At 36.1% G+C, this 12262-nt stretch overlaps 1 protein-coding gene across 3 annotated transcripts in view; it reads right to left on the bottom strand.

The window, feature by feature from the left end:
- The window catches only part of LOC134664597 (uncharacterized), a 344627-nt gene that overhangs the window by 136307 nt on the left and 196058 nt on the right, over positions 1–12262 (bottom strand). For all 3 annotated transcript variants that reach the window (XM_063521328.1, XM_063521327.1, XM_063521329.1), the window contains exon 2: positions 9121–9174. In XM_063521328.1, the coding sequence (XP_063377398.1) occupies positions 9121–9174 (54 nt within the window). The remainder of the gene's footprint in view (positions 1–9120; positions 9175–12262) is intronic.

Here is a 12262-nt window from a genome sequence, read left to right on the forward strand (position 1 = left end):
ATTTTCTTATTTATTGCTTTATAAAGTGGTTATTTTGACCTATGCTATCGAAAACTAGCTTAATTACTACCAAGAAGAATACGTTCCAAAACTTTTTTGCCCTAAGCGGCACGGTATGCCGGGATCCTGTGTTCTGTTCTAGTTAAAATACCCAGTGGTTCGGAATGTTATCACTCTGACAGCTCTATAATAGCACCTCGTTAGCGACATTCAATTCGTTAGCGAAATACGACAAAACACGTCAACATCGAAATTGAAACGTCAACGAAGTGTCAAATACCCCGAATATAGCCCAGTTACGCAACCTAAATAACGGGTATTACGGAAAGCCAACAGATAGCGCTTATTGCGAGCCACGGGGGGCGAGTTCAAACACCACTTGACCCCAGATAACACGCGGAATAATCCACACAGTGAGATAATGGTTGTAATGAGATGATGGTATTTCATCATAGGTTAATGATGGTTGGAGAAATTTAGCTTTGATTGTGCTCGTTTTGTGTCAGTGAGCCCATTTCGTCAGATAAGTCTAGTTTAGATATCCCATATCAGCTATACGTGAGTGACTCTTATGTTATTTAAACTAAATTAATATGCAAAGTACCTAATGGTGGCATCTAGTTTGACAGCAGAGGTCAGATAGGTTGATTAACACATTTGTTAGGTCGCCGGTATAGAAATAAACTAACATAAACAAACAAGTACTTAAAGAATATTGCGAAGCTTTGCGTTTCTTTCTTTATGAAATTGTTAATATTGTTCCTTCTTGTTTAAAAGAACGGAGAGTTTTAGCACGTGTAATCCTTACATACTCGTAGCTGTTATGTAAAACCTCTCTGACATAATTGTGAACTTGATAACTGCTCAAGTGTAGACTACAGAAGAGGAAGCCTTAAAACATACTAAACTGTTTTTATCGTAGCTTGGCGTGAGGTAACAATCATCTCATTACAGTTTGCCCTAAAAGTTTGCATGACTTTGTCTATGGAACGAATTACTTGTCGAGGTTTTCCCGAGAATGTTACAATATGGGATCCTTTGAAAAAGCCTACAGGTTTTTAAAGGGTCGGCGACGCGTTTGTAGCACCTCAGGCGTTCATGGGCAAAAATTTGATGTTGCAAATTGTAAGGTAGTGATCCAAAAGACTCGGGCCCTGTTAGCTCTTTTTTTAGGGCTCGCCATCTCTTGACGCCTAAAAGGCTTAAAACCTTTTTGATTTCATTAGTAAAATAGGCTTTTAGGCGTCAAGATGAGGCGAGTCCTAAAAAAAGAGCTAACAGGGCTCGAGTCTTTTGGATCACTATTGTAAGGTCTTCAGACCTTTAATGTTGTGGAAGTGTAAAGGAAAATCAGTTGTTTATTGAGGCCACACGGATATATAGGTACTAGTAATAACCTGTCTGATAATGTAAACACTAGGAAAAACCTTAGTTTTCCTTCTAGTACGGTGAAACCTTACACTGGGTGTAGCAACGCGCCTGGCGCCACTTCATTTAGGTCAAACCACATCTCGTAAACTCACCGCTGCACTTTTTAAATAGTTTCCGAACTAGACATACTCATAGCCTAGTTTACTATTTCTGTCACTAAACTAAGTCGGGTAATAGATGACAAATTAAAAATAGCAGTAGGTAGATACGAGTATATAAAATTCTCTGTATTTTTTTGTAACTTAGAATGTTCAATCCGTATTTTATCAAGGAGATTGGCAGTGTCAATCCCTAAGCTACGTCAAAATTACAGAGGTAACGCTGCAACAGTATTGCTGTTGCAGTCGTAATCCGATGGTCACCTTTAGTTGCTATTTAGAATACAAGAGACAAGAGAAATAGAACTCAGACAAAAGTTTAGTAACACCAAACGTATTGTGTATTTAGTAACAGGTGTGACCAAATCAGACTGTTATCTTCTGATCTCTCTATACCTACACGATGGTTATTTTGCTAAATATACGGTACGGACCTCCCGCAATTTAGGTCAGCCCGTTTAAATAGTTATTCTTTGTGCCTGGACAGATGTTAACGTTGTAAAAGACATGTGTGACCTATATCCTAAACTAATAGTTTGTTTTTGTTTGGGTAGAACTTACATAGTAAAAAGCCAAAATGAGGTTTAATATTTAGTAAATTGGGGTTAGTTTTGTACATGCTTGAAATGACAGATGTCGCTAATTGTGTGACATTGCCGCACAGACTATTGATTGGTGCATTGCCATACTTTTCAAAAAATTTGCTTTATCTGGTGACATGTAATGGAGTGTCATATCGTTATCTACTCCGTTGTCATTATCATGTGAACTGCTAAAATTTCGATTTACCTCCTTATATTTTCTTTGTCTAGGTATGCGTGCCACAGTAATACATTTTAATACATACAATAGATGTTCTTTGTGCGCATAATAAGGAAGATAGACGCACATAATCACTAACCACTTCTGTATCTTAATCAAGATTCACTTTGTTGCGTATTTTAATAGTTGCAAAAATAGACCAAGTGCTATTGATATTCTATGATTTTACGTCATTTTGCTTAACTTGGGAAATCAGATAGACCCAGAATAACAGATTCAGGAAGACTCAAACAAAGAAATAAAATATTTGCGTCTGATGTCAGTGACGTTGAATCTAATGGCGGAAATTAATAATTAATTGAATTAATTAATAAGTATTTGGATTGTATGGAGGGCGTCAAGTTGACACACATAAATTAGGTAGGTACCTACTATTTTTAATCAGTATCTACATCTACGTCATTTCAAAACAGAGTATCAATATTATTTGACTTTGGTTTTGGGTCACAAGAATTAGTTGATGTAAATAAAACTTTGTTGTTAGTTTTTAAAACATTATTTACATTCGTTAAATAGGTATTGATGTTTTTAATTTCAGATTTAGGTATCTTATAATAAGAAGACCTGTGAATCCCGTGATATAGGTACACATAGACTTGCAAAGGCAAGTGCGGCACCTTAACCTCCTAAGAGCTACGAGTCATTTTTGCAGTTTTGAATTTGGAACCTTCATTTATTCTGTTATAGTTCAAATTCGATTTTAATTTGTTCTTTTTAAAGGAACTCAGGACTTACGTGTCACTCCATCCTTCCCAATTTACCACCTAATTATCTACAATGACTATATCACATTACCGTCACACGGATGCTGGCTACGTTCATCAATATGTACACATGTTTAGACCCTATATCATTCACGTAAGGTTCAAAACTGTCTACAATTTTATGTCCCTGGCTCACAATTAACTCCCAGACAATTAATTAACACAACAACCGTTGCGTCGTGAATTAATCATTTGGATAATTTGCTGTTGTGACTCAGGGAAAATATTTTTCCTATTTCCGTAAATGTTTCCATTATTCTTATTATATCATTTATACCTAACACTTACGTACGTACTTTACTACTTTGTGTAGGTACTTTATCTGTAACTAGTTTCTGTGTAAAAACCGCATCCTCATTATAGTTTGAAATTGTTATTACCACAACGGGTACCTTCAATACTGTAGCCGCCGTGCAGGTCAGGATCTCGACGACTCAAATAAAAAGCTTCGATTTGAAGTAAACTATTATAATTTCAATAGGTACTGGTTTGACAAGGGTTCCTTGACTAAACGGTTATATGTAAAAGTGGTGTGGTGATTGTATGGAGGCTGATGCAAGAGTGATTTGCATAATTTGAATGTCCGAAAATAGTGGTTAAGATTTGGGTGCCTCTAATTGGCCGCGATACATAATATGTGGAGCGCTCCTATTGGTGCTTTAGAAAAAGCTTCCAAATACTAGCCGAGCCCGACGGCTGCGTTTAGTTACTGTATTATACAAATAAAGGTTGCGTTCGCAACAAATACCTACCATGGATTGTAAAGTAACCACACACACACACACACACACAAACCAGATCACACTACCACCACAAACTAGAGCCAGCAATAAGTTCTTCCTGGGCAAACTGAAGGTCTACCGTGAACCACGTTCGACATGTTGCCTCTCTATCACACTTACGTACGAATTAACAAGTGCGACAGACAAGCAACACGACGAATATGGTTCGCGGTAGGCCCTCTGGTAAAGCGGTTAACGGAGATATATCATGACGCCTCCTGAAAGCCAGCTGCCGATCGTTGGTTGGTTAAGGAACCGTAGCTTTCCGACATATTATGTTACGTACCAACCCAATATCTTGAAGTAAAAAAAAAACCGAAGGATTATGCATTATGGATAGGACGTAAGCCGGGTAGAGGAAAACCCAGATGCAGCTTTTTAGAACAAGTGAAAGAAAAAGTAGGAGTCGTGTCGTATCAAAAAGTCAAAGAGCTGGCGCAAGATAGGGGAAGCTGGAAGATAATCCATCGACAAGAGAATAGTTAATGATGAAGATGCATTAGCAATAATAAATTGGTAGAAATATTATATGACCCCATGGTATTTCTACCAATTTATTCGAAAAGTGCTTTGTGATACCTATAGTAGTAGTGTCAAATCTACAACTGACCAGCCACGTGATTCTACCAAATAGCCCAATAAACTAAGTGTTGGTACCGATAATTTATTACTTATTTACTAGGTTTAGCCAACAATAAATAACAAGTAGCATAGTGTTTGAGAAATGTCGAAATATTGGGTAAACACAGGAAATCGATAGTTTGCTTAAGTTGTTAAAATAACTATGTATCTCCATTCGAGTTGCCGGGTAAGTCAGAGACGGAAATAAATCGTTTTAAGGGTAGGATATCTCTAATATTAAGGACTGTGAATATTTTTGTCTTCAAAATACCTTTGAAGACATCTGCCAAATAAATAAAACTGTAAGTATCTATGATGTAACCTCGTAGAGAAGTCAACAAATGAACCATTAATGAAACAATAACACTCGCAAATTTACCAACTACGGTAATAGATATTAAGTACCGAGAAAAATTGGAATGCATTTTGGAAAATCCTGCAACAACATAAAGTTTATTAATTAAAAGATTAGACTGGATACCACAGGATGTATCACGGGACAGAGGAAGACCGAAATGAAGATGGCGTGGCGACCTAGACACATATTGTAAAATACGGAACCCTAAAATGGCAATTGTGCATTGGACAGGACCAGATGGCGGGAAAGAAGGGAGGCCATTGCCCAGCAGTGGGACACCCTTATAGCTAAAAAAAGCGATTAAAAGATTTCCTAATATGTATTCAGAGGGGCTACCGCGAAAACCGAAATTCGCAAATTGCGGGAATCTTTCTCTTTTACTCCAATGAAGGCGTAATTAGAGTGACAAAGAAAGATGCCCGCAATTTGCGAACTTCGATTTTCGCGGTTATAGCCCTGACTGAAAGGTGTTAGGGTGTTAGCCGCGTAAACTAATGACGCCGGTTCGAATCCAGCTTCCGCCACTTGAGGGCTTTGTCGCTTTTTCTTTAGTCTATGACATCCATTTCAGTTCATAATTCTCAGTTTATAATACAAGTAGGTACGTAACCCAATGCCTTGTTTTTGGCAGCTCCGCATCAATGCGTACACATCTTAACCAAACTCCCGATGGATGTTTTGCTTTCCTGAAATTATTATAGAAACATCTCGGCTATTGACGCAGTTCTAGAACAATAGACTATCGCTGTTCGGGCTGTTCCACGTGGCAGGTTACCACTAATTGTTGAAAATACATATTTGTGAGCCACGTTTGAGTAACATCACCTTTGTTATGTAAGAAAGTCAGATGCTTTAGCCTAAAAGGGAACATGAACCTAACTACTGGAAGACCATAAATGTATTTATTACATACGTGTAAGCAATTATTAATTAAATAAATAAATACACTCAGAAATTGGTATTTCATTTTTGTATCCCCGTTCGAAGATCGAAAGGCAAACAAACAGGACAGAAAAAATCAAAATCTACTTTAGAAGTAATTAAAGGAGGCCGGAGCTTTAGGGTAACATTCCATTTCCAACGACAGCTGCACTACTGTCAATTTTACTATGGAAATTGACAATGACAGCGACGCGTTCAGTACCGGTAGTGCAGCTGCGGTTAGAAATGGAATGTTACCATTAGGCGCATCGTTTTCTATGGAAAGCATCACGTGATCACCTGTCATGTCATAGAAAAGTATTTAAGCGCCGGAAGCTCCAGCCCCGACACGGCCCGGTCTAACGTGAGTCAACCTTAAATGTTATAATGACCAACAATCACTTTTTCCATACCACTTTTTCCCATGCATCCCAGACTTTAAGAAACCCATGCCATGTAGTTGTAGGTATGTATATGGCCATCGCTCTAGGTATTAGATAGGAACTAATACGCATTACGATGAATTTGTTGTGACCCAAAAATGTCCCCACGTTGACTTTGTTGCCAAGTTTGGTTTATACAAGACTCACAGACGTCGACGTCACACCAAAACAAACTTTTGTGAGTAAAAAACCGGATGCGATTCACGTGAATAAAAACGCATGACTTTGGCGTCACAGCGTGACTTGGAAACTCTATGACATCATGACTTAGTCTATAGTTTAGAAATGGTTTACAAAACCAGTATTAAAGTGATCTTGACACCTGTGATAGGTATGTGTAATCAGAGACCAACTTATATTAGTCATAGTGTTAAGAGCGTAATGAGATCGTGAGTTATGTTCACATTTATGGTCACGGTAATTGTGAACAATAATTCACAAACACATAGAGATTGTTCCTAATAACCTGCAGGTGTTGATGCCTATTAAGATTTATTGAGAAGAACAGAATGAATTCTAGTAAAAGCTCAGTAAACTAATGAATAGTTCGAGTCTATATAAGTTGCAACTATACTGTATGGAACGAGTAAGTATGTCTGTTATAAATCATTCAGCGATGGTTGGTAGATGTAAAGTAGTTCCTAGTTTAGTTCCTGATGTACACGGTGAACACCTACTACTAAAAACTAAATAAATCTTTCACGCTACCCAACAATTGCTTTGAGTGATTTCAGATACTTACGAGTAAGTATGATTTCTTGCCCAACTTTAGAATCAATTTTCAAAATTTTAAGAAATAGGTATATAAGAAGTTATACTTTCAATACTTTCATGTAGAAATGTAAGTAAGGGGACATACAAATGCATTAATAATAAAATTGGTCTAGCTAGTCTTCATTTGACAACCAAAATTAATACCTAATTGATATCTTAATAACGTCACAATTTTTTTTTGTTACTATACATAAAGGTAAATTGTGCGCTACCTATATTCTACATTTATACATGTGTAAGTATTAAAATAGGTCGTTCACGCGGTAGTTCTAGTTACAATTAATCCTATTATTTAATAGCTCTATAGTTACTCAATAGGTCATAGGGCTTCGTCGCGTGACGTAAGTACATAACAAGCAGTGATTTACATGGCAGGTAAACGTCCATACTTAGTTATAAGTCCTATGGCGGAAGGGTAGGTGAGAAATGAGAAACAAAACGTGCCGTCCAGGTAAGTAAGATAATGGCAGAAAAATGATAAGTAAGTATAAGTTTAAGGGGCTACCCGAGGTTTTCATCGATTTTTGACAAGTTTTGAATCGTATCTTCTTTTTTTGCACTACAGATAGAATTATAAGACAAACGGTTATCGGGTCTTCAATCTTTTATCTCCGGTTTTGTCCACTGGATTTTGAAAAAAATGAATACTTATTTTTTTATGAATTTTTTAAACATTGTTTAATAAACACTTTTTTCGTATCTAGTTTGCAGTGAAGGATCTTACATGTACGAAATCTACATATTTGGGTTCGTCTTTGAAGTCTCGAAAATCGTGTCCAAGGCTTTAATTTTAAACTAATCAACTCAAAAGTTATGGCCAGAAAACCAGTATTTAGCCTAAAATTGTTCAACTTTGATGCCAAATATCTCGAAGACAATGAACTTTAAAGTAAATATGGGATACTATAAAGCCTTACTGTTAATATGATAAGCTACAAAAAACATTAGAAAACTAAGGGATTCAGATCGAAGGTCATTGGCGTGGGGGAGCCCCTTAAAGAGGATGCCGGCATCGAGCGAATTGGAGAAGATATTGGACAACTGATCAGCAATATTATTATGTGCCTACTTAAGTTTTTTTTCCTATAATGGAAATCTCCTTTTTAGGTCTGTCCGGCAAGGAAATATAATAAGTAAGTAGGTACCTACAAAACACAAGAGCTGTCAATATCACATAGATTTGCAAATAAAATAAAAGTTCACTTCCTAAAATTGGCCTAAACAAAAGTAAGTAGAAAACAAATAGGTATGTATAGGAATTTCCGCCTATTTTTTTCTAGGCTATATTGAGACTTGACGACCCGCTGCCGGAAACTTAATTTAAGTCGTTTTATTGCATCTATTTTCTAAAAGAACGAACTAACTAACTCAAAAGCTTAATTTATTTAATACGGATAAAATAATGTATCCGATTCGGTTATGATTGTGAGTGAGCGAAATGCACAATATTGAATTGAATACGTTAACTGTAGCGAGTGTAGCGCCATCTCTGTGTATTCATTAGTAACCAATGAAGGCAGACGGTCGACATTCTGTTATGAACGTTTCTACATCACTAGCGCCATCTATGTGTAGTTCTTAGAGTGAATTGCAAGTTTGAGTTTAGCGCCATCTAGCGATAAAATGTAGAACTTCTTACGAAGTGTAGCGTAGACTGCCATCTAGCGAAATTGTGCGAAACTACTTGCTCGTATGACAGAAGTACACACCCCAGTTCACATACTTCTCATTTTAGTTACACATTGAGTCGCTAGATGGCAGAGAAATAAAAAAAATAATTATCAAAATAAATACATTCAATTATAGTTCGTTTTTTTAGCATTAGAAAGAACTTGCAAGAAGGTAAGCGATCTTGACATGTCTTTTAATTGAAAAACGCTTTTTAAAAACCAGAAACTATTACTTATGAAAGCAGAAGAATATAAATGATCGTATTAGATTCATAACTGTTACATATTTGGCGTAACTTATTTATAAATGTGTTTTTCAATTAAAAGACACATCAAGATTGTTTACCTTTTTTCTAATGCTAAAAAAACGAGGTATAGTAATAGTACGTATGAAATACTATGAAATAATGACTAGTTTTTCTTTAAATATTCTCACCTGTGTCGTTGAGGAGTCCATTGATGTCCGTCGTCGACCCATCGGCCGACATTGCTGTAACAAAAAACAAAAATTAATTAATAGGTATAACATGTTTTTATTTTATATTTAATTAAGTATTTAAGTTAGTGTAAGGGTATCGGAAAAAATGGAAGTAGGTATGTAGGTACATACCTACTCCATTTTTTCTTTAATAATTTGATTTAACAAGGATGATTTTTTTCTATTAATCGTTTATAATAATACAAGCTGTGTAGTGTGTTCTTATGATTATTTTAGTGATATTGGGTGAGAAATACCCACAGTTAATTAAGGTAAGTGTAGGTAAGTTCTGTTATTAAGTGGAAGGTGCTTTATAGATTTATTGTGTGTTAAAAAAGTAAAATCCATTATTTTATTCTGACATATACATATATTGATGAGATCCATATAATATCTAGTTTTATTACCTCCTAGAAGTGTGCGATATGTTTGATGTAGGTATCGTAGAAGAATTATTAAGTCCCAAGTTTTATGTAGCTTGTATTCTAAATTGGACTCTATTACATAACAACAAAGTCTTCACGAGAAAACAGATATACGGACTTTTGGAAAAATATTCCTAAGTTGCGGTTGGCACTATGTAAATGACCACAAACTACTTTGCCTATTTAATCTAAACCACAACTCGACACTTATTTAAACCTAAAAGATAGGTACGTTATTATATAGAACAATATAGGTACTTTATTTAATTAGTTACGGAAAATCAGGTAACTATTACATAATATTATAGGCGAATTATGTGTTTCTGAGTCCTTGAGGAGTATTCTGATTGTTATAACGGGTTACGAGTTTGATCTGGAATTGTTACGGTTATGATCTATCAGTGTTAAAGTGATGTTTCTGGTTGAAGAAATCTCACGCGCATGTGATGGGTCGGAGTTAAACATACGTATCAAAAGTGTTTTGTAGCAGTTTATTCCTTGTTGTTGTTGTTGTTGTGAAAAAACCTGCTTTTCATTGAAAAAGAGTAAAATGATAACTTCACCGTGTTTGTTTACGTTGTTACATAAATGGTAAAATACGATCGCCGACGGAGCGTGACGTCGCGGTCACCGCCGCGGTGTCTGATCGCGATCACTGATAAACGGGTGATGCTTGACCATATTGTTCTGTGGTCACAACGTTACACCTGGCGTACTGGCTTATATTTTATCGACAGATTTGTCTGCAAAATTATTATGTCTCTGAAATATAGGTACTTAGGTAAGTACATAATCTCGCGCCAAACAGCGAGTTAAAATTGTCTAGTCCTGTAACTAATTTTATTATGACATTGTTTGAAAGGGATTGTGTACAGTTATCGTACCGTATATAAATATCTATCCATATAAAACATTCTGTCCCTAAAATCGTGTCAGAACAGAACAACTTTGTCAGTGATTGCATACTTTTATGCCAAACGTAGACAAACTATCGTACGTATAGGTACTGTTGTTATCATACTATATCTTAACCTGACCTAACACAGTGTTTAGCGTATCGGCCAGACGTATCCTATGTTGTAGGGCTCAATCCAGCCTTAAAGGATTAAGGCATCAAGGCCAACGCAGGGCTCATGGTAATACAGTTCTAGGTAGTACATAATACCTACCAAGGTTAGTTTAGTGATGGTAACCCACTTATAAGGCTCAGTCGAGCTTAAACTTACACTAGACTTATACCACAGAATAAATAATAGTACTAGGTACAGAAGAATCACTCTCTAACAAAACGCGTCTGTTACGATCAGGACAGATATCGCCGCTAGGTGGCGACAGCGCCACGCGCGGCTTATGGCTAGCGACCAAAATTGGTGTGGAACGGATGTACTTTAGCTACCTGTAGCAAACCGACAAAATCGCGGAGTGAGCCACGCCTGCTTAAACTTGTACCGACCGGGATATGAACCGTGATTACCTTTTGTATTGTTTTACACTGTATGTGCCCGCATCAAACTGTCCCTCAAACGATCGGCCAATGCTCTTCCGGAACCTTTATCAGTCTCGACAATTTCATCGTGGTTTTCCTCGACGTTTTCCCGTTCAATCACTTAACAGTTGAATCAAGATCAGTAAAACAATTAATTTGCCTGCCCTTTTTGGCTCTGCTTTTAACCACACCACAATGACAAAAAAATAACATTCAATTATTTGGAAAATATTGCTCAGTATGTATAAGGTAATCAACATCGAAGTAGTATTTTTTTTCTACAAATTTCAAGTTTCCTATAGGTATTATATATGATTCAGTTTACTCTTCACATTTCCTGGGTTTATAATTTTAAATATGTCCCAAAATTTACATGACTATTAGACTTTTAATTCGATACTTACGGAGTTTGTTTAAAAAAGTAAAAATTATTTATTGTAAATTAGTGCTAGAGAAAGGAGACCTAGGCAGTCTAGGCACTCCGAAACATGTCGCGCGAGTGACTTAAATCATGTGAGTAAACCGTAAATTTATTCAATGTAAAGAAATAGATAATTTTCCCGGAGCTTATTCACAATTCACAAGCTATTGCTAAACAAATCTACATAAAGAGTCTTTATTAGGTATTTAATTATTAAAGACTACATTAAAGCTTAACACTATACACGTTCATTTAATTAAATTAAAATACATACGTGATATTCGCCAAGTAAACACTATTAGGTATGTTTAGACAGTTTAGCCGCGAGTGTTTACTTTATGTATTTACATTTTACTTAGTAGCTACGGATTATTTAATAATGGGGCATCCCACGTAAACTGAGAGTTTTGAGAATCCGGTTACGAGAGGAGGGGGTTTAGTAATTTTTTCCTCACTCCTTTTATCATAACTACCAGTTAATAGAAATACAACATAGCTCTCCGTTCGTAAGTAGATCTTATATTTTTAAAATTGTTAGTTAAGTTTTCAAAGACTAAGTAGTTTTACAAATATGTACATACTCGTACCTATATCTTTTGTTAACTTCCGTATAATTTATCCAAGACCGCAATCGATTCATAATAATCGTAGCCGATTCACTTTCAATGCCATCTATTGAATAAACTGTTGCTTTTTTGCGGAAAGTCCGCAATAAGTTCCAGACTGGATATTACGTTGAGCGTAACAGAAAAACTCTATTACATCAAT

This window comes from Cydia fagiglandana, chromosome 5, assembly GCF_963556715.1.
Source record: "Cydia fagiglandana chromosome 5, ilCydFagi1.1, whole genome shotgun sequence".
Lineage (NCBI taxonomy): Eukaryota > Metazoa > Arthropoda > Insecta > Lepidoptera > Tortricidae > Cydia > Cydia fagiglandana.